This window comes from Lissotriton vulgaris, chromosome 1_1 (assembly GCF_964263255.1).
Source record: "Lissotriton vulgaris chromosome 1_1, aLisVul1.2, whole genome shotgun sequence".
In the NCBI taxonomy this organism is placed as follows: domain Eukaryota; kingdom Metazoa; phylum Chordata; class Amphibia; order Caudata; family Salamandridae; genus Lissotriton; species Lissotriton vulgaris.
Window position 1 is genome coordinate 1,743,523,712 of NC_141685.1, and position 22,390 is coordinate 1,743,546,101.

At 47.5% G+C, this 22,390-nt stretch overlaps 1 protein-coding gene across 1 annotated transcript in view; it reads right to left on the bottom strand.

Annotated features, from left to right (window-relative positions):
- The window catches only part of HELB (DNA helicase B), a 330,278-nt gene that overhangs the window by 258,630 nt on the left and 49,258 nt on the right, over nt 1–22,390 (bottom strand). The window contains exon 3 of the mRNA XM_086919022.1: nt 4,954–5,183. Within this exon, the coding sequence (XP_086775148.1) occupies nt 4,954–5,183 (230 nt within the window). The remainder of the gene's footprint in view (nt 1–4,953; nt 5,184–22,390) is intronic.

Here is a 22,390-nt window from a genome sequence, read left to right on the forward strand (position 1 = left end):
ACATGCTAAATCCCCATTCACAAGCGCAGCCATTTCAAACTTCTCACACACACATGCAAAGCCCTGCACAACACAGGACCAGAATACTTGAATAGCCTCATATACTTTCACCAACCCTCCAGAACTCCACCCATTATACTGAAATAATCTGTAAAACCAGTGTAATTACATACCTCTACCCTAAGGAAAAAAAACCTCGACAAAAAACCCAGCAAGCAACGGCATTGCTAGCTCCTCATTCACAAAACACTAGGATATTTCTAAACTGGGTTTCATCCGCTGCTCCTACCACCTTACCAAATCCCTCTCCAGCCATGACATTTTAGAAAAATGACTCATCACCTTACTTTAGAGCTTTTATTCCAAATTAAAATTTCAAGCGAATTTGTACATGAAATCATTGCTGAATACTTAGGGTCCAAATAAGATTATGGCAGTGAGGGGGCGGTGTGGCATGCCACCACCCCGCACCTGCACCACCAAAGACGACCACCGCCCGCCCACCTAATACGGTGGCTGGCCAACAGTGCTGCCTTTAAAAAGGCTCATCAGAGAGCCTCAGAATGGCAACGCCATGGGTCAACTACAGCACGTTACAGCACGGCATGGACTGTAAAGTCCATGTCGTGCTGGAACAGGGGGTGCATGCAGACAGGGGTGCACACTATGTGCCCCACTGCATGCATCCCAAAGGCTCTGAGGCAACAGGGTGGCATACAAGGCCCCCCATTGTTGAATCTACGCTTCCCTTTCAGCTGTCAGCCAGCTTGTAATATGCTTGGCGGTGCGCAAAGGCAACACCAAGCATATTGTGGCCTCAGACTACCACGCCAGGGATCGCGGAACCCTAGTGGTTGTGGCAGTCGTAATGTGGTCCGACCACCGTAGTTGTAATACGGCAGTCAGACCACTGGTGCGGCAGTTCCTGACTGCCACTGCACCTCCACTGTGAATTTGCGGTCCTATGGACCACCAAACTCGTTATTAGTCCCTTAGGCTTTAGCATAAACATGTATAAACTGCTGCTGAATCAAGAAGCATAATGCAGAGTTGTTCCTGGCTGATGCATAGATCATTGTAATTGAGGAATCTACAGGGGATGATGTGTCGTAGGTTGAACACATAATTTTTTTCTGCACACTCAGTTTACAGTGCTGATAATGAACCAAATCTAACATTCTAGGGCAGTGGTTCAAACCTTTAGGCTTAATCCTTACTGGAACCCAGGGACCCCCCACTGAATCATTATAAGAATCCGGGACCCCCACTGAAATATTACATTTAATATTCTAAGCTGTTGTGGACCCCCTGAGTAGGTGATACAAACTCCCAGAGAACCCCAGACCTCAATCAATCAATCCATTTGTAGAGCACACTACTTACCTGTATGGGTCTCAAGTCGGTGGGGGGGGGGGGCGGGGGGGGGGGAGAGCGGGGTTGCTACTGCTCCAACAGCCAGGTCTGGAGGAGTCTCCTGAAGGGCAGCGGGTACTGGGTCTGACATAGGCGGATGGGGAGGGTGTTCCAGATTTTTGCGGCGAAGTGGGAGAACGATCTGCCACCTGCGGTCGCTCAACGGATGCGGGGGACGGTGGCGAGGTCAGCGGAGCGAAGCTGGTGGTTTGGGGTGTAGAAGGTGAACTGTTTGTTGAGGTAGGCTGGTCCGGTGTTGTGGGGTGCTTTGTGAGCGTGGGTGAGGAACTTGAAGGTGATCCTCTTGTTGACGGGGAGCCAGTGCAGGTCTTTCATGTAGGCTGTGATGTGGCTGTGGCAGGGAACGTAAAGGGTGAGGTGTGCAGAGGCGTTCTGTATGCCTTGTAGTCGTTTCTGGAGTTTGGCTGAGGTTCCTGTGTAGAGGGCGTTGCAGTACTCCAGTCTGCTACTGACGAGGGCCTGGGTGACCGTCCTTCTGGTTCCGGTGGGGATCCATCTGTTGATCTTGCAGAGCATGCGGAGGGTGTTGAATCAGGAGGAGAAGATGGCGTTTACTTGCTGGGTCATTGACATCGCGGAGTCCAGGATGACTCCCAGGTTGCGTGCGTGGTCAGTGGGCGTTGTTGCAGCCCCTAGTGTGGCCAGCCACCATGAGTCGTTCCAGGTGGAGGGGTGGATCCGATGATGAGGACTTCCATCTTGTCCGAGTTCAGTTTCAGGCGGCTGTTCATCATCCATTCGGCAATGGCCTTCATTCCTTTGTGGAGGTTGGATTTGGTAGTGGTGGGGGCCTTGGTGAGGGAGAGGATCAGCTGAGTGTCGTCGGCATATGAGATGATGTTGAGGTTGTGCGATCGAACAATGTTGGCAGGCGGTGCCAGGTAGACGCTGAAGAGTGTCGGGTTGAGGGACGATCCTTGGGGTACGCCGCAGATGGTCTTGGTGTCTTTAAAGCGGAATGGGGGGAGGCGGACACTCTGGGTTCTGCCGGTGAGGAAGGAGGTGGTCCAGTCCAGTCCTTTGTTGCGGATCCCTACTTTGTGGAGGCGGTAGCGGAGGATGTGGTGGCAGACTGTGTCAAAGGCGCTCGAAAGGTCCAGGAGAATGAGGGCCGTGGTTTCTCCGTTGTCCATCATGGCCCTGATGTCGTCGGTGGCGGCGATGAGGGCTGTATCGGTGCTGTGGTTGCTGAGGAATCCAGATTGGGACGGATCCAGAATGTTGTTCTTCTCGAGGAAGGAGGTCAGTTGCTTGTTGACAATCTTCTCAATGACTTTCGCCTGGAACGGGAGGAGCGAGATGGGCCGGAAGATCTTGAGATCCTTGGGGTCAGCCTTGGGTTTCTTGAGTAGGGCGATGATCTCGGCGTGCTTCCAGATCTCCAGAAAGATGGTGGTCTCAAAAGAGCTGTTGATGATCTTGCGGAGATGGGGTGCGATGGTGGAGCTTGCTTTGTTGAAGATGTGATGCGGGAAGGGGTCAGATGGTGAGCCGGAGTGGATGGTGTTCATGATTTTGATGGTGTCTTTGTCGTTGACGTGGGTCCAGGAAAGCAGGGGGTCGATGTGGCTGGTGGCGGTGAGTCTGAGGTGTCTGTGTCTGTCGGGGGGCCTGGTTGCTGACGCTGTCGTGGATGTCTGCAATCTTGCGGTGGAAGAAGGTGGCTAGGGAGTCTCAGAGGTCTTGCGATGGCGGGATGTCATTGGAGCTGGGGTTCGAGAGTTCCTTCACAATGTTGAAGAGCTCTTTGCTGTTGTGTGCGTTGTTGTCTATGGGCTCTTTAAAGGAGGTCCTTTTGGTGTTCGGATGAGTTGGTGGAGTCTGCGAATGGCGCTCTTGTAGGCTGTGCTGCTGTCCGGTGTCTGTTTGTGGTGCCACTTCTTCTCGAGCCTACGGCATGCCTGCTTGCAAGCCTGGAGGTCGGTGGTGAACCAGATGGCTTTTCTGTGGTCCGTCTGTTCGAGGGTTTCTTGATCGGGCGAGGGTGTTGGTGCAGTCGCCGATCCATTGCCTGTGGTTGAGGGCGGCAGAGTCGGTGTCAGTAGTGCCCGTTGGTGGGTTTCGGGCGAGGGTGGTGACAAGCTGTTCTTCGGTGACTTTGCTGCAGCTGCGGAGGGGGCCCGTTGCGGGCGCTGGTGCTTGGTAGACTTCTCGAAGGTGAACAGGACGCAGATGTGGTAGATCCAGTGGAGTTCAGTGGTGTGGCTGATGATGTCGTGGTTGCTGGCGGAGAAGATGGGGTCAAGCGGGTGTCCGGCAGAGTGGATGGGGGTCGAGACGAGCTGTCTGTTGTCGAGGTTGTCGAGCAGGGTGGTGGAATTGCTGCTGTTGGTGTTCTCAAGGTGGAAGTTCAGGTGTCCGAGAAGGATGTAGTCTGTGGATGCAAGGGCGTGCATGCTGACGAAGTTGGCGATGGAGTCACTGAATTGCGGTTGGGCCGGGTGGTCTGTAGGTGAGGGTTCCTCTGAGGGTGGTATTGGGGTCGGTGGGGATCAGGAAGTGCAGGTGTTCTGTGGCAATCTCAGGTTAAGAACTGCTGTTGTAGGGCATGCAAACTTACTTAGTGAACAACCCGTTCAGAACTCACCTTTGGGAGCTATGGCCCACGCAGAATCTCAAGACGTGAGTGGGCGAAAGTGATTTTAAAACATACAGAGCCCTACCTTATTAAATTTGAGGATCTGACTTGTAGGAAATCTAGCGTATGCACACCCAAAGAATCTACCAGCAGCTGAGTTGAAAATAAGACTAAGATTCACTGGAACACATGCCTATTAATTACCAAAACCCCTTAATAATGTGTTTCATCGAGAATACCAAAACTTGTAACATCGTGCTAACAAAAATCAACATTTGATAATATATTAACCCACTCCATGCGCCGCAAATTCCGCCGCTCTGCAGGGGGCTAAGTGGTGGGCACGGCACTTCAGCGCTCATGATTGCTCCATGCCGTCATGCCTCACACGCGGCATGTGCTCATGACTGAGTGGTTCCGTCACAACCCCGCCCACTCATTAATTAGCCCGCACAGGTGCGGAATTAGTGACGCGTGGGAGAAACAGCCGCAGCATGACGGGCTCCACGCTGTCATGAGCACATGCCTACCGTGACTCATAACGGCGTAGAGCCATCATGAGCATGGAAGGGGTTAAATACAAAAAACAAATCAATCAAAGCCCAGCAAAAGCATTGGGTGCTGCATCAGCATACATATTACATTTAATTAAGTACATTTGGATTCTTTTTACTATTTCCTTTTTAGGTCTGAATGAGGCTAAAGTGACTTTGCAACTAACAGGGTCATGTAATTTTGGTATTGCTTTTAATGTTTCACAAATAGACACAAATTCGAACATTACAATGAAAAATACAAAAAAAACTGGGACAAATCCAGAACACCTCCTTTTTCACCTTTACATATGAATATTATATTATGTGCTCTGATACCTTCAGGTCAAGAATGCGCTATATAAAACTCATTAAATAAGTAAATACATTTACAAAATGTATACTCACTTGACCAAATCCAAGCTTCCAAGGATCTTTGTTCAACATCGCTTCGATTTTTGTCAACTTAACAACTGGTGCAAATAAACTCTTCTCAGTCTCCTCCGTTTCCTCATCATCTTCCTTTTGCCTTTTTGGGTCCCACTTCAGCAGATTTATAAAGAGGCGTGGTAGAAGCATTGGCAGATATTCCATTATCAATGGGAATCGAAGGGCTTTAATAGCATTCATTCCTGTGCCTAGATCATTCGTAGAAAAAGTAATGTAAGGTTTCGGTTTAGTTAAAACAATGAACAGTGCCACTGTGTCTTTCTGAGTTATGAACATAACCTCATCACCCATCAGCAGAGGAAATGACCTGCACTCCTCTCCCCTCCCAGTACCTACTTAATGGCAGCTGCAACACGGCTGCATGGCAAAGGCATGCAAAGGGGAGCCAGTCTGCACCTGGACCACATCCAGCATCAAGAACTCTGGTCCACTCATTGCCCATCGATACTCTGCCGCACTCCTTAGGACGTCAGAACCTGGACACTGTTCCTCCAACTGCTGTCATGCCACGACCCACACCATGGTAGGAGCTTTCACCTTCACCCACTGCCAGTTCTCCAGCAGCCAGCCACCCACCCACCCACACCCTGAGGACAAACACTAACATCACCCTCAACATTCCATCCCAATTCACAAGCACCAAGAACTTCTACATCCCCACCCTACAACACACGCGATAGCAAATCCTGCATGTCAACACCAACTTGCATGCATGTTTCTCTACACACAATGACTCAGCAAAAACACGAAACCAAAATATGGGACCTGCCGAGTAGTGACACACCCGACATCCTCTTATTTATTATTTTTATTTATTTTAGGTTTTCATAGAGCGCGTAGTCACCCTCGAGTATCCCAGCGCTGAAACCTCGGACTCCTTAGGGGGGGCACAGGGAAGCTGCAAATGCATCAGGGGAAAAGAAGGGTTTTGAGAGACTTCCTAAATCGTAGGAGGTTAGGTTCAGCTCTGAGGCTTGGGGGGAGGGCGTTCCATTTCTTGGCCGTGTTTACCGAGAATCGGCGGCCGCCGATGCGGGCTTTCTTCACCCTCGGGACAACGATAAGGTTTCCCTGTTCAGACCGGAGCGCTCTTGTCGGTCTGTATGGAATGATCCACGTATTCAGAATGGGGGGACCCGCGTTGTGCAAAACCTTGTGGGCCAGGCAAAGGGCCTTGAAGGCGACTCTTTCCCTCACGGGGAGCCAGTGAAGTTTTCTCAGAGCAGGTTTGGCTGATGTTCTTGCTGGGGTGTTTGTGAGAAGGCGAGCTGCGGCGTTTTGGGTTTTTTGCAGTATTTGGAAGGTGGCTTCCGGCGCCCCGAGGTAAATGGCGTTGCTATAGTCTAGCCTGGATAGTACTAGGCCTTGAATTAGCAAGAGACGGGACTGGGGTGGTAGTAGGGGGAGCACCTTTCTGCAAGATCTGAGAAGACCATAGCAGATGCCGGCTGTTTTCCTAGCCTGTGTCCTGAAGGAGAGTGTCCTTCAAGCCAGAGACCTGGTTCCACCCCTCATCGGCTCCTGACATCAATCCGAGCGGCCTACTAGATGGCTCAACAGGACAGTCTTCACAAGACGAGGGTAGGACTAGCTATCATCTATAAGGAATCCAGCAAATGCACACCATCCACAGATATAGTCACCCCATTCATGGCCCGCCTGCACTTTAAGGTGCAAATCTAAGAAAGCTACACCCTGAACAGATCACTCACTTATCGACCACCTGGACCACAACCAGCCTTTACCAACCTCTTTATCAACTCTGTCGCTCCGTTCACCATTGACTCCATAGCCTACATTCTTATCAGTGACCTCACCTTTCATCTGGAAGACAGAAATGTCCCTGCTCACCCCATAACTCCTCTAAAGCTTGAGCAGCATCAGACTCACCCAGCTCATCCCAGAACCAACACACACCACAAGACACACACAGGACCCCATCTTCAATTCAAGAGAGAGCATCAAATACAACTCCACCACACCACTCACATGGACTGACCACTCCATCATCCACTTTCAAATCATCACAACTCAAGTCAACACCCTACCTAGGTTCAGAATTCCATGCAGCAGCTGGGACAAAATCACAGAAGCAGACAGGTTCAACCCCTCTCGGCACAACTCAACCTAGGCCCACCTACAAACTCGACAAGGACATCAACAACTGGATCAAGAACTGTGCAGACTCCCTTGCACCCAACAAGCATAGCAGATGAAACAGGCAGGCCAGCTGGCACACAGAAGACCACCAAGACATGAAACATCACTGTAACAGGTAGAAAGGAAATGGAGAGCCAGCCACGACACCACATATAGAACTACCTACAAGGTTGCACTCAGATGCTATCACCAGCAAATAAGAGACAACAAGAAAAAAGAACTAGTAGACCACAGAGAAGGAAGCTCTAACAGCTGCAATGAGATTTTCTCAATTGTTAAGGATTTCACCTCGCCTTTAGTCATTGTCCAACATCGCTGCCTCCCAACAACTCTGAGATGAACCCACTGCATGTAGCTCAACTCTGACGAGACTTAAGTGCTGGTCTTTGGAAACAAGATCTCAACATGGTACTCCACCTTGTGGTTGTTCGAGCTAGGATCAACACCCACACCCACAGTTCACGCAAAAAAACTAGGGATCATCCTATATGACAAACTTAACATCACAGCTCATGTCAATGCAGTGTGCACCTCTTGAGTCTACATCCTACGCATGCTATGGAAGATCTTCAAATGCTGCCCCAGAACACAAGACGGACCACCACACAAGCAATCATCACCAGCATTCGGGACTATAGCAACACTCTCAATGTTGGAAATCTCCAAACAACTTCCCCAGAGACTCCAGACCATCCAGAACACGGCCGCAAGACTCATACTCGACTACCCACGCCACACCCACATCACAACGCACCTCAAGAAGCTTCATTGGCTTACCATTTACAAGCGCAGCCAATTCAAACTTCTCACGCACACATAAAAAGCCCTACACAATACAGGACCAGAATTCCTGAACAGCCTCATACACTTTCACCAATCCACCAGACACCTACGCTCTGCCTCACTCTCGCACATGCAGCTGCAAAAGCGGAACTGGAGGTTGCTCGTTTTCCTACATCACACCAAAGACATGGAACAACCTCCTTCAACACATCAGTGCCTCCTCCTCCTCACTTGAGTTACACAAGAAGATGAAAACCTGCCTCTCTTCGTAGAAGAACCCTGGGGACCACACACCTTCACGCTTGCCCAAGCCCCTGGATACCCTCTCCGGTGATTAATGCGCTATACAAATCAACATAACGTAACAGAATGTAACATAACATTACATGGAACTGAATGAACAGTGAGTGCGAGTCGCGTCACCACTGAGATACTAGACATGGACATAACTTACAACTGTTGGGCATAATGTTTGAGACTGAAGTGATCTCCGTGGCGTAAATCTCAAGGAGAAATAAGGATGCCTCTGCCCTTTCTCATTTGTCCCTTAAAAACGATAGCGTTTTGCCAAAAAGTGATCACCACTGCAATGTTTGAAACATTGATGTGGAACATCAACGTTTATCAAAATTCCTTAGAAGATATAAAAAGAAAAAAAAGACTACTAGACATTTTGGCTCACTTACATATTCAGTTTCCACATTAGACTTATTGAGTGAATATACACTTTATAGATTGTTTTTGGGAAATATCCCTCAAAAACTTACTGTGAATTAGCTGGCTCATTTGCAAAGCTTAACCATTACCTGTAATCAGATTTTGAGCACATTTTTGCGAGGACGGGACCTCAAAGCCAACAACGTTTAGCAGCCTCACAAATGTTATCATTAAACATATAGTGTTTGGGAAAATATCAGCTGAAATCATTTCAATTGGTCCAACCAAGCGGTTTTACTAAAGAGGGTCAATGCATGCAAGGTTTGGTGTCTAGGAAACTAGAACCTATTGCTTTTGACTATCAACTAGCATCATCTGTATCTGCAAGTATGATGCAGTATCTAGTTTAAGAAGGCAACACAAAATGTGTATTGTAACCTAAAACACCAACTGTATTGAAAAGTCAACACATTTACTCCATAATGTACTAATATGTTTCATTGAGGGGACTTGGGGTAATTTGGCTAAGCTGACCTACAAGAGAGCGGTTAAGGAGTATCACCGGGACATTCGCCTGGGTAAGAAAGCCTACCTGGCAGGGAGGATAGAAGCTGCCTCCAATTCCTGCAAGGAGATTTTCTCCATAGTTAGAGAATTTATATCTCCACGGACCAACATCTCTGAGGAGAGACCCTCTGACTCTTGAGCCGCTGATCTTGCTAGTTTTTTTACTAGCAAGATCCAACTTATACAGGATTCTTTTCCATCGGCTGTACCCGCGGAGCGAATTAACTCTGAAGCCAACCGATCGCCCCCGGCTTCGCCAGGCTTGACGCTGGGCGTATTTCCACCTATATCTGCGCCCGCCTCTTTAGCACTTATGGGCAATTTGAAATCGGGCTCGCCCCTGGACCCATGCCCTGCTAAAATTCTGGCGAAATTGGCCGAGGTGGTTAATCCATTGGCTAACCCGCTACTGTATCTCTCGCTGAGCCAGGGAGTGGTTCCGCAGGCTTAGAAGCAGGCAATGGTCATCCCGCTGCTCAAAAAGCCTGGTCTGGATCCAAAGGCCCCAGTCAACTACCGGCCTATTTCTCTGCTGCCGGCTCTTACGAAAATTGTTGAAAAGCACGTGCAGACGGTGCTGTCCAATTTTCTTGAGTCGAATGAGATTCTGCATGCCACCCAGTCGGGCTTTCGCCCAAATCTCGGCACGGAGACTGCGCTCCTCGAGGTCTCAGAAACTATTAAAGGGGTTTTGGACACTGGGGGCAAAGCCATGCTGGTGATGCTGGATTTGTCGGCGGCTTTCGACACCGTCCCCCATGACGGTCTTCTCACAAGACTCTATGAGATAGGACTACAGGGGACGGTGTTCAGCTGGTTTTCCTCCTTTCTTGCTGGCCGCCGGCAAACGGTCTGGGCTTCGCCAGATTCCGCCGTGATGCCGCCTCTGGGAGTCGGGGTCCCTCAGGGCTCTATCTTGAGCCCGACCCTCTTTAATATCTTCATGACCCCTTTGGCGGCGTTGGTGGAGTCGTTCGGGGCCCGGATCGTATCCTATGCAGACGACACCCAGCTCCTCTTCTCGTGCAAGAGAGGAGGAGACTTTGATGGGGAGAGTATCCGGGATTGCCTTGGGGCTGTGTTTCAATGGTTTCAACTGAACAGCCTCAAGTGCAATTCCGATAAGTCCGAGGTACTTTTCTTTGGGTGTGATACGGAGCCAGATTGGCAGGCTTGGTGGCGTACCAATATGTTCCCCCCAACTTGTTCATCCCAAATGGCTAAGAACTTGGGGGTCAAGATGGACAAGGGGTTGACCATGAAATCCCAGATCCTGGGGGTGTCGGGCATTTGCTTCGGCCTCCTTAGGATGCTACGGAGGTTTCTTCCCCTCTTATCGGAGGAGCACAGGAAGCTGACTGTGCAGGCCCTGATAGGCTCTAGGTTAGATTACTCTAACGTTCTGTACCTGGGCCTGCCAGAGTACCTGCTACAGCGGCTCCAAGTTGTGCAGAATGCTGCGGCGAGAGCGATTTTTGGATTGAACAGACGCGCTAGTGCCGTGGGCTTGCTCCAGACCCTGCACTGGCTCCCAATCCGCAAGCGGATCGCCTTTAAGGCTTTGACCTTGACATACAAGGCCCTCCATGCGACGGGAGCAAAGTACCTCCAAAGGAGACTTGCCTTCTACCGACCGGCTCGCTCTCTGAGGTCCGAATCCCTGTTTTTGGCGACTGTCCCGCGAGTGAAGAGAGCGCGCTTGGGAGGTCGCTCCTTTGGACTACTGGCGCCACAGCTGTGGAACTCTCTGCCTCTTACACTTCGAGGAGCCACCAGCTTACTAGCTTTTAGAAAGGACCTCAAAACCTGGTTGTTCACCCAGTAGGCCTTTTTTTTGCTTGTTGTTTTCTTTCTGTTTGTGACACTTTCTCTTTTAATGTGTTATGTTAGTATACTGCAGCCTACCTTAAATAAAAGCGCCGGGACACTCTTTTTGAGTAGCCGCGCGCTCTACAAAAGCCATTTTAACATAACATAACGTAACATTTCACCTCAAGGTACCTTACATTTTTGTTTAACCTGCTACTTGAGAATATGGCTTTACCAGCTGGAAGTTCTCTTTAGCGGAGGGTATGTAGACTCCCCCCTTCCACTGTGTGAATGTTGACAAAAACATGTTTTAACAGTGGGGAGTGGTCCTTAAAGGAAAACTGTTTTCATTCAAACAAACAAAAAAATATATAATTTAAAGCAATTATAGACCTGGTAGTCTGCTGACTTGAGCGGCCCACAATCCCTGTGATGGCTGCAATTCCTACGGGGTCACAATTTGCAAACTACCTAATTAATACTCATGAGGTAAGTTGAATTGCGATACAAATAAGTCGCTTTACAAAGTACTGATTCCTAGTGTAAGTGAGTTTGCAAATTACCACACTGGTGTGAAAAATACTGGTTGCAAATTGTAACCAGTGTTTTGAAACCAGTTCTTAGTACATCTAGCCCTAGGTTCCTTCAGCCATCCACATAACCTGTGTCGGATAGGACAGAGAGAGGCAGGATTCATTTGTTTAGTCTCAAGTGCTTGCTACACGGGCAAAGAATTTCTAATCTTCCAACATATGTTGGCGGTTGTCAGTATGTTTGTGCTTCTTCCAATACATGTGGTGAGTGCTTGTCCTTGAGCTTGTTTAAAATAAAGTCAGAATCATCCAACTACTACATCCCATCTCCTTCTAAGAGGGAGAGGTTTGTCCTCTCCTCTTCTCATCCTGTTTCTCTTGTTCTACAGTCGACTGACCCGGTGTCCTTTTTCAAACTGTATGTAGCACTGAGTTAGTATGTCTGCATATAAATGCCCATCAAAAATTATTTCCTTGAACAGTATCAGTGTGTTTAATGCTCTCTGAATGAAAAGACTACAGGAAAGGCCCTTTTTTACATCTATCCTGATTTGATAAATTTATCAGCAAAAGCCTGGATTTGTGACAGATTTGGAGGTAGGAGAGGCAAGGGACTTCGAGTTGCACCATCACCTCCTTAGCAGGAGTGAGGGCACACGCAGAATGGAAACATCAAGGTTCAAATTGGATGTCTTCCCCGCTATGTTGAAGGAGAGGCTCCAGCACTCGATGCTCCGGCTGGAATGCCAGAAACCGGTCCTCGGAAGCTTGTTTTCGGTCCAGGGAAGACACGGCTTGGCAGTTCGGGCTGGACTGTTCCCATGAGGCACAGGGTCAGACTGATTTGCATATAGCCATGTCTGAACTGGGGTGGCAGAGTGGGCCAAAGAACGGTGATGGATTAAACCCAGATCTTTTGACTGGGTGTGAGTGTTTGATTGATTCAGATGCTCCGTCCATCACCATCCCCTTTTGTACCGAATCCAGATCATAACGGCATACTTGCCCACCACCCAGCTTTAAGATGATGGCTCAGATTCTGTCTTTTGTAAGTAGTGCAATAAAAGCTGTTTTAGTGACACAGGCACAATACTTTTTTCACTGAGATGTCGATGTTTGCTGTTTTGTTTGCAGTAAGATTGGTATATGCGATGTAGAGAGATGGGGTGTGCTGTGGTGTGTTGTGTTTGGAGATTTTGCTTTGTTTTGGAAGGTGTTGAGTGGGAGGCTCTGGAGTGAATAGGGTGTGTGGGGGTTGGAGTGTGTGTGTGTATATGGCTATTTGGGAGGTCACTGATTCAGCTGGGTCTATGGATTTATGTTACTAGTAGCGGAAGTGAACAATGGGATTAGGAGTGTGCTGCCACTGTCTTATCTTCAGTTTTCACCATTATTTTAGATTTTTGGTGAAAAACCACCAAAGGTCTGTGCTCTTTGCAATCCAGGCATCACTGAGGTGCTTCAGGTAAGGACAGCAGCTTAGACCAGACTGACGAATCTGATTGATTCAGATGCTCCGTCCATCACCACCCCCCTTTTGTACCGCTTTTGGCCGCTATAAGTGTGGCAGGGTATGCTCAGACGTGAGTCCCTTGCTCACTTTGCCACTGGATTCAAGCAAGCCGGGCTGAAGACGGCTGGAATGCCAGAAACCGGTCCTCGGAAGCTTGTTTCCGGTCCAGGGAAGACATGGCTTGGCAGTTCGGGCTGGACTGTTCCCATGAGGCACAGGGTCAGACTGATTTGCATATAGCCATGTCTGAACTGGGGTGGCAGAGTGGGCTAAAGAACGGTGATGGATTAAACCCAGATCTTCTGACTGGGTGTGAGTGTTTGATTGATTCAGATGCTCCGTCCATCACCACCCCCTTTTGACCGCCATAAGTGTGGCAGGGTATGCTCAGACGTGAGTCCCTTGCTCACTTTGCCACTAGATTCAAGCAAGCCGGGCTGAAGACTGCTGGAATGCCGGAAACCGGTCCTCGGAAGCTTGTTTTCGGTCCAGGGAAGACATGGCTTGGCAGTTCGGGCTGGACTGTTCCCATGAGGCACAGGGTCAGACTGATTTGCATATAGCCATGTCTGAACTGGGGTGGCAGAGTGGGCTAAAGAACGGTGATGGATTAAACCCAGATCTTTTGACTGGGTGTGAGTGTTTGATTGACTCAGATGCTCTGTCCATCACCACCCCCTTTTGTACCGCTTTTGGCCGCCATAAGTGTGGCAGGGTATGCTCAGACGTGAGTCTCTTGCTCACTTTGCCACTGGATTCAAGCAAGCCGGGCTGAAGACGGCTGGAATGCCAGAAACCGGTCCTCGGAAGCTTGTTTTCGGTCCAGGGAAGACATGGCTTGGCAGTTCGGGCTGGACTGTTCCCATGAGGCACAGGGTCAGACTGATTTGCATATAGCCATATCTGAACTGGGGTGGCAGAGTGGGCTAAACAACGGTGAAGGATTAAACCCAGATCTTTTGACTGGGTGTGAGTGTTTGATTGATTCAGATGCTCCGTCTATCACCACCCCCTTTTGTACCGTTATGATCTGGATTGGCACATTACTCCTAAAGTCACAAAATGTTTGTGATCAACACCTTCCCAGACATTCCAGACAACATTCAGCAAATGTTATGTAATCCTTTAGAAAGTATCTATTCTAGTATTGTCATGACTGTAACAGCAGGAGTAATACTGGAAACTGGTGGTGCCTTAGTAGTAATTTCCATCATGGAGTTGTTTGCTAGTTAGGAGTTGCATGTGTCATGCCTCTTTGTCTATTTGTATATTTGTCGGCATTATTTATGTCTATTTAAGTGTTATGTAGAACAGTCTGAATCAGGTAACGCTGAGGTGAGTAGAATATAAGTGAATTGGAATTAGGAGACTTCAGAGTTGGGAGTGAAGAAGGGGCAGAGGTCTAGAGCCAGAGTCTATCCTTAAATCAGTCCTAGGTCCCTGAACCCACCAAGCAACTCAGTAAGGGAGGTGCAAATGTGAGAAAGACCTTGAGATAAATAGTAATTCAGATGAACTGCCAGGTGTATAACCATTCTGAAACGTTGAGGATACAGAGTGAATCTCCTTTTTCCCTGAATTAATATATGGAAATGCCAGGTGACACGGAACATATGGGCACAATGAGTGTAAAGAAGACCAAAGCAAGAAACTAAAGACACCCGTCTCTGCAAACATTTAGACTCATTACAATCAGTAAGTATGTAGTTCTTAGTAAGGCTATTTCTATCACCAAGTGTTATGTTCCAGATAGGTACCCCAATATAGACTTAGGTAGTCACCTAACCTTTAACCTATATTCTCTGTACCATTACACTACATAACGATTCTTAGTAATGACCTTTTGCCTAGTTACGGTAATGTCCCGAGATGACATAAGTCTCATTCATTATGCATGAGGATTCTTGGAATCACAGCACTTAAATATATATACATCTACTCTTGCTGAGATAGTCAGAGGACAAAAGGACTTCCATGCCGACACACTGAAGCAAGAGGCTGAGGCTCCTGCACTGCTACTTGTGGGGTGTCCATCTCAAGACCGAGACGGGCTCCCACAGTCTCTCACTTCAGGTTATGAGGTTGACTTTATCCTAGAGGGATTCTTGGCTTTACACCCACATACATGCTAGGTACATTTAGGAACATCTAGATTGGGTCGCATCGTTAGAGTACGCTTTTATGACTGTCATGTATTTTATATACTTGCCTGTATTAAATGTTTTAGCACGATGGTAGAAATCTACCATCTTTTTACTCTGCTAGCTGCTTATAATCATTTATATTGGTTACTGTCTAATGGTTGTTTCAGCATACCTATTTTACACTAGAATGACGCTCATTCAATAAATGCTTATTGCAAAACGTCCCCACCATTTATTCTGTGTATCTCTATGAGACAAAGTGAACACAAGTGACTGAGCGAAAAGTAGCACAGTTTCCACGATCCTTGATCGGACAGGGTTGTCATGTTCGATAGTTGCTAAGAACTATTCTCTCCTTGGTAAGAGGGGTTTCTAGTGGCACTGTGAGGTAGCTGGTATACAGGCTAACATACCCGGTAGGGGTGTATAGAATCATCTGGACACCAATCCTACAGTGTATGTTGTTTCAACGGACAGAACCTATATAGGATTATAGGAACTACACAACACAAGATCTGTTGAATATGGAGTTTTACTCTGTTACACTATGAATTGCCTATGATCTTGAAGTAAGTATTTATAATTTCACGAGGCATACAAATCATGTTTAGTGCAGCCATGAATGTGGTAGAGAGATGTAAATAATGCTAGTGCCCAGCAGCAGGAGAACCGCTGGTTAAGAGGTAGACCCCAATGTAAATGGTGCCAAGAGAACCCCGGGGTTCCACAATTTTGGCAGCAATGAGGCAATAGATGTATTCCCTTGCTGTCCCTGAGAGCAGACACTCTGGGAATATAAAACATTTTTAAAAAGTGAAGAATGACTGCAATGTGTTGGGACGTGCTTTAGTGCAGTCTTGCTAAGTACCGCTGAGACTGTCCCTACTTCACTCTTAACAATAATCCTTATGCCTACCCTGATCCTAAACATAACCCCAACCCTAATTTCTCATTTACATTAACCCTAGATTAAACCTAAAATTGGACCTAAGCCTTCCCCAACCATTAACCTCACCCTAGGCGTAAAACTAACTCTGAACCTAACGACAGCTTTTAGACTAAAAGTGCGAATGTAATGTTGTCTATGTACTGATGTTGTGGATTCAGTGTAGTGATATGTCTTGATGTTGTTCACCACAGTAATTCTTTGTCGATTAAGTAGATTCTTTGTAATAATAATGCACCTAATGAACCACTTGGCACACCCATACTTGTTCAGCTGCACCCAACCAAGACAACACAAGATCACAAAAGAGACCACCACTTACCAGACCAGAAGAAAATATAGACACACTTAGCAAAAACAACATCCAACATTAGTGAGAGTAGTATCAGAGAATCATAAGACAATATGAGCGGGGGTGGCTAGCACCGGACACAGAAGCGCACAGGTATCAGCACAATTACACACTAAGTGCTTGTTAGCTCAACACCGCAGCACCAGATGAACCAGAGACAAAGGTGAACATGATGTTGGGAACACAGCGCATCTCAACTGCCGGATCAAGCCTTAATAGGACCGACCTCAACTAAAGCCAACAGCATATGCTTGCCTATCAAAATTGTGAACAGAGCACCACGCTCACTACTGACAAAAGTGCGTTAAAGCCCGATCTGGTCTTATGCACAAAATTAGCCTTTCAAATTTAGTGTCTGTCAAAGTCTGCCAAAACCTACTCAGCCAGACACCTCTGGGCTCTCTGCATTACCATGGAGTTTCCATCAGCAAATGCTTTTTCCAAATGGTAAGCAGCAAGATGGCACCTGCATAACCCAACGTGCAAGTTCAACCTGGCATTAGGGCTGATAATAATCACCTAAGAAATGTAAAATTCCGGAAAGGGAAATAACTGAACTAGAAGACAGGACAGAAGAGGAAACCTAAGAATCTTTGGACTCAGAAAACTCTGAGGAAAACTAACTTGTGTCCAGTTCTTTGAATCATGGATACCACAGGCATTTGATATCACTGAGAGCAAAAGGGGTACCCACAGTCCTCATGAGACCACTACCACAACCCAAGCAACCAAGATCAATACATTTCAGACAGCTTTGTTCCCAACACGCAGAGACCATTTTGAACCACAGGAGGAAAGTCAAAACAATAGCAAGGAATGGATCTATAATTGCCATTTCACAGGTCCAAGCTGAAGCAACTATTAATCGGAGTGAAGGTTCCTAGCTTACAGAGCAACCTTAAGATCAACGAACATTACATGTAGGCCTGTCCAAAATGAAAATAATACATGAAGGAAAGATGTTTAGCTTCAACAAACCTACTGACCTGGAATCTTACATCAAGGATCATTAACAGCACAAATTGACGCTACCCTACAACTATTAATCCTTACTTAGATGAGTAACATAAATGGTCACCCAACTAATATTGTCAAGACTTTATTCTGATCTAGACACTCTTCAAGGCCTAGGCTTCTTCGGACCTGGAATCTGGAGCATGATAGGCGTTCAGCAATGTATTCGTACCCTTCATAATACCTTAAGATTCCCTACTTATAACATGCTTTTCATCTGACATTTAAAATAATCAACACAACTAGTCACCACCACCAGTCTGTTTAGTATTACTCCTTTCTGAGGTTAACCCTACACTAATACAGTGCCCCTCTTCTTCTGGAAATCAACCTACTGGTAACTTGTAATCTTTTTTCAATTGTTTTTATTGATTTTTCTTCAAACAAAGAAATATCTAATTAGAACAGGCACACCAAGTCATGGTAAATTGTAATCTATAGGCAATCTGCACCAGAAGTTAAAGTCACGTAAGCAGAAGGTTTTAAGGAGAACATACTAAATGGGATGGTCAGGTCATACTTACCGTATTCATGCTACCCCCTTGTCCTGTCTATTTTTGTGCCATGCTCTTTAAAATATGTCACTAATATCTGACACTGACTCACCAGATACGTATGGCAGTAAACTGTGTACTACTCCCAAATATAAGCACAATGTACTTTTTCCCATCCGCAAAAAGGTTCACTGTACCTTTAAACACTAACATGTTAACACCCTCATTAAGGGTCAAATAACCTCTCTCGGATGTCAAGAATTTACTGGTCAAACACCCAACCGTATTTGCAAATCTAATATAAAGGATGAAACAAATGTGTAAATGTATTGCTCTGTATATGGCATTTTAAACATTTTTTTTCTTTTGAGCTCTCCAATATTAGCTGTGATCTCCACTGGCTTGCTTTCTGAGGCCACCACTGTTCCCTGTGATTGTAAAGAGGGAGGCGGGGGAGGCGGGAGAGGCTGGAGAGGGGGTGCTGGGGGCTTTATTTGAGCTTTATCATTATTATTACTATTATTGTTTTAGTCTCATGTCTATCACTATCTTCTACTCTATCCTGTGCTTTATCACTAACATCTACCCTCCTATCCTTTCCTTAATCCTATTCCCTCTACCACAACAGACTATGCAAAAGTGCTTTATTCGAGTATTTACTCATAAAAGCAGACAAACAAACACATAATAAAATACAATTAAATTACAAAGTCAGACATGACTTTAAGCACAATACACGTTAAAAAAGGAGTTTAAAATAACATTTCATCCAGTTGTTTACCATCAAGGTGCTAAGTTCATATAATAAAAGTCATATTTAGAAGCAATCCTATTTCATAGTTAAAAATTAATATAAAATATTTTCGTCAGATAGACACCTGGCATGGGAACAGAGAATAGATAAACTAGCAGTCTCTGATCAGCTAGGCAGAGAGTAGTCACCCTGCTAGCAATCTCTGCCTAGTTACCCACGCCCACCCCAAGTACTTAGCAGTCGCTATAATAATCCAATTTAAGGAGGTAGTTTTAACAATGCGTAGAGCTACCATGCTGCTTTTAGTACCCAAATTTCTACACATGGGAGCCAACCAAACACGTCTAGGAACAGAATATACATGACAGACAAACAAGAAGTGACCCAGCGTCTCTTTAACTTCCCCACAAACTGGGCAAATAGCTGGACCTCCGTTTCTCCATTTAGATGTTAAATTACCAAGAGGTCGAGAGCCGGCCCTCATTTGGAAAAACAGTTTCCTGTCCATGGGTTTGGTTATAATATCCCAGTAGATTTCAAACATTGGAAACAGTTTAGCTTCAAGGAAGGCAGTCATCATAGACCCATTGTTATTGTTAAGGAGACTCTTATTTTCAGTCTGTTCCCAGTAAAGGTTTTTTATAAACAACTTGGATGGGAAGGATGACCCGGTTGGATCAGACCACAATTCGCTTAACCCTAGTTCACTTAATGCTGTTCTTAATGATCTAAACCATTTAATTTTATGAAATCGATCTGCTTTGATCACATCAGCAAATCCTTCTGCATATTGTGACAACTCAGGGGTGGTCCAGATTCTACGCCAATATAATATCGGTCGAAGTTTACACATAGCCGAGATTTCCTTCCTGCCAAGGTCATATCTGAGTGGCAGGAGGGGGCTGCTCTGTGGGGTGCCAGTTAGTTTACGGAGGAAGCTATTCTCTGACCTCTGTAGCTCCTGGAGGTTTTCTTGCCCCCACAGCTCTGCCCCATACAGTGCAGACCCTATTGCCTTAGCCTCATATATGATTAATGGCGGTTTGATTGGTTTAGTTAAGGATTTCATGTGCTCCTTAATGATGGTACCAGCCAGTTGTTTGTGTCTTAATACTGCCAGATTTAAGTGGTGGTTCCATCTTTTATCATTTGAGATTTGTATCCCCAGATAAGTAAATGAATTCACCACTTCAAGGCAGCGCCCACTCATGGATATTTTAGATTTGAAATTCCTACAAGGATTAACAAGCATTAGAAATGCAATAGGTCTCGCAGCATTAGAGTTAGTGCTTTTAGAATTGTTTATGGGTTTTTTTGTAAATCTTTAGCATGAGGTTGAGGGTGAGTGAGGGTGAGTGAGGGTGAGGGGTTGAGGGTGAGTGAGGGTGAGGCTGAGGGGTTGAGGGTGAGGGTGAGTGAGGGGTTGAGGGTGAGGGGTTGAGGGTGAGTGAGGGTGAGGGGTTGAGGGTGGGTGAGGGGTTGAGGGTGAGTGAGGGTGAGGGGTTGAGGGTGAGTGAGGGTGAGGGTGAGTGAGGGTGAGGGTGAGTGAGGGTGAGTGAGGGTGAGGGTGAGTGAGGGTGAGGGTGAGTGAGGGTGGGTGAGTGTGAGTGTGAGTGAGGGTGAGTGGGGGTGAGTGTGGGTGAGGGATTGAGGGTGAGGGGTTGAGGGTGAGTGAGGGTGAGTGAGGGTGAGGGGTTGAGGGTGAGTGAGGGTGAGGGAGGGTGAGGGGTTGAGGGTGAGGGGTTGAGGGTGAGTGAGGGTGAGGGGTTGAGGGTGAGTGAGGGTGAAGGTGAGTGAGGGTGAGGGTGAGGCTGAGGGGTTGAGGGTGAGGGTGAGTGAGGGGTTGAGGGTGAGGGGTTGAGGGTGAGTGAGGGTGAGGGGTTGAGGGTGGGTGAGGGGTTGAGGGTGAGTGAGGGTGAGGGGTTGAGGGTGAGTGAGGGTGAGGGTGAGTGAGGGTGAGGGTGAGTGAGGGTGAGTGAGGGTGAGGGTGAGTGAGGGTGGGTGAGTGTGAGTGTGAGTGAGGGTGAGTGGGGGTGAGTGTGGGTGAGGGATTGAGGGTGAGGGGTTGAGGGTGAGTGAGGGTGAGTGAGGGTGAGGGGTTGAGGGTGAGTGAGGGTGAGGGAGGGTGAGGGGTTGAGGGTGAGGGGTTGAGGGTGAGTGAGGGTGAGGGGTTGAGGGTGAGTGAGGGTGAAGGTGAGTGAGGGTGAGGGTGAGTGAGGGTGGGTGAGTGAGAGTGAGAGTGAGGGTGAGTGAGAGTGAGGGTGAGTGAGGGTGAGTGAGAGTGAGGGTGAGTGAGAGTGAGTGAGAGTGAGTGAGGGTGAGTGAGGGTGAGTGAGAGTGAGTGAGGGTGAGTGAGAGTGAGGGAGGGTGAGGGTGAGGGTGAGTGAGGGTGAGTGAGAGTGAGGGTGAGTGAGGGTGAGTGAGGGTGAGTGAGAGTGAGGGTGAGTGAGAGTGAGGGTGAGTGAGAGTGAGGGTGAGTGAGGGTGGGTGAGTGAGAGTGAGAGTGAGGGTGAGTGAGAGTGAGGGTGAGTGAGGGTGAGTGAGAGTGAGGGTGAGTGAGAGTGAGTGAGAGTGAGTGAGGGTGAGTGAGGGTGAGTGAGAGTGAGTGAGGGTGAGTGAGAGTGAGGGAGGGTGAGGGTGAGGGTGAGTGAGGGTGAGTGAGAGTGAGGGTGAGTGAGGGTGAGTGAGGGTGAGTGAGAGTGAGGGTGAGTGAGAGTGAGGGTGAGTGAGAGTGAGGGTGAGTGAGAGTGAGGGTGAGTGAGAGTGAGGGTGAGTGAGAGTGAGGGTGAGTGAGAGTGAGTGAGGGTGAGTGAGAGTGAGTGAGGGTGAGTGAGAGTGAGGGTGAGTGAGAGTGAGAGTGAGGGTGAGTGAGAGTGAGTGAGAGTGAGTGAGGGTGAGGGTGGGTGAGGGTGGGTGAGGGTGGGTGAGGGTGAGTGAGGGTGGGTGAGGGTGAGTGAGGGTGAGTGAGGGTGAGTGAGGGAGGGTGAGGGTGAGTGAGGGTGAGTGAGGGTGAGGGTGAGTGAGGGGCTGATGTTGAGGGGTTGAGGGTGAGAAGCTGACCTGTGCTTCGTAGGGGATTGAGGTCCCCCGCTAAAAGGTCTTATACTAAGAAAAATGTCCAGAAGGAAAAGAGAGGAATGGTGGTAGCTGCGTTGTCAAAACTTTGTAAACAGCATTGGGTGCAGGGTGGATTCCAACATGGCGGCAAAGTGTCCAATAACAGAAAACAGGTCAGCGTTCTAGCCCAATTGGAAGATTCATGTGATACCGGTGAGGCGCGCTGAGAGCTGCACACTTCACCTGAACATTTTGAGGAATAGGAGGTGTTCCTTCACGTCGCGTTTCGATAGGGAAATAAGAAAAACGCGTCGCAAGATTTTCCGAGCAAGAATTAGAGTCTTCCTACAGAAGATACAAGTAAGACTGTTCCGATACCTTGTCAGAGTAAAAGTTCATAAATATTAACTGCGCGTGCTCTCTGGAGGCTCAGCTTCTCCTGAGCTCATGCGCAGTTGAACAGAATATCTTCTAGAGTTTACCAGAGTCTACCAGAGAAATATTTATCAAGTATTCTACGAGTATCAAAGTAAACAAAATAATTAGAATTTAGAGAAGCTGACCTGTGCTTCGTAGGGGATTGAGCACACAAAATAGGCTTGCCACCGTACA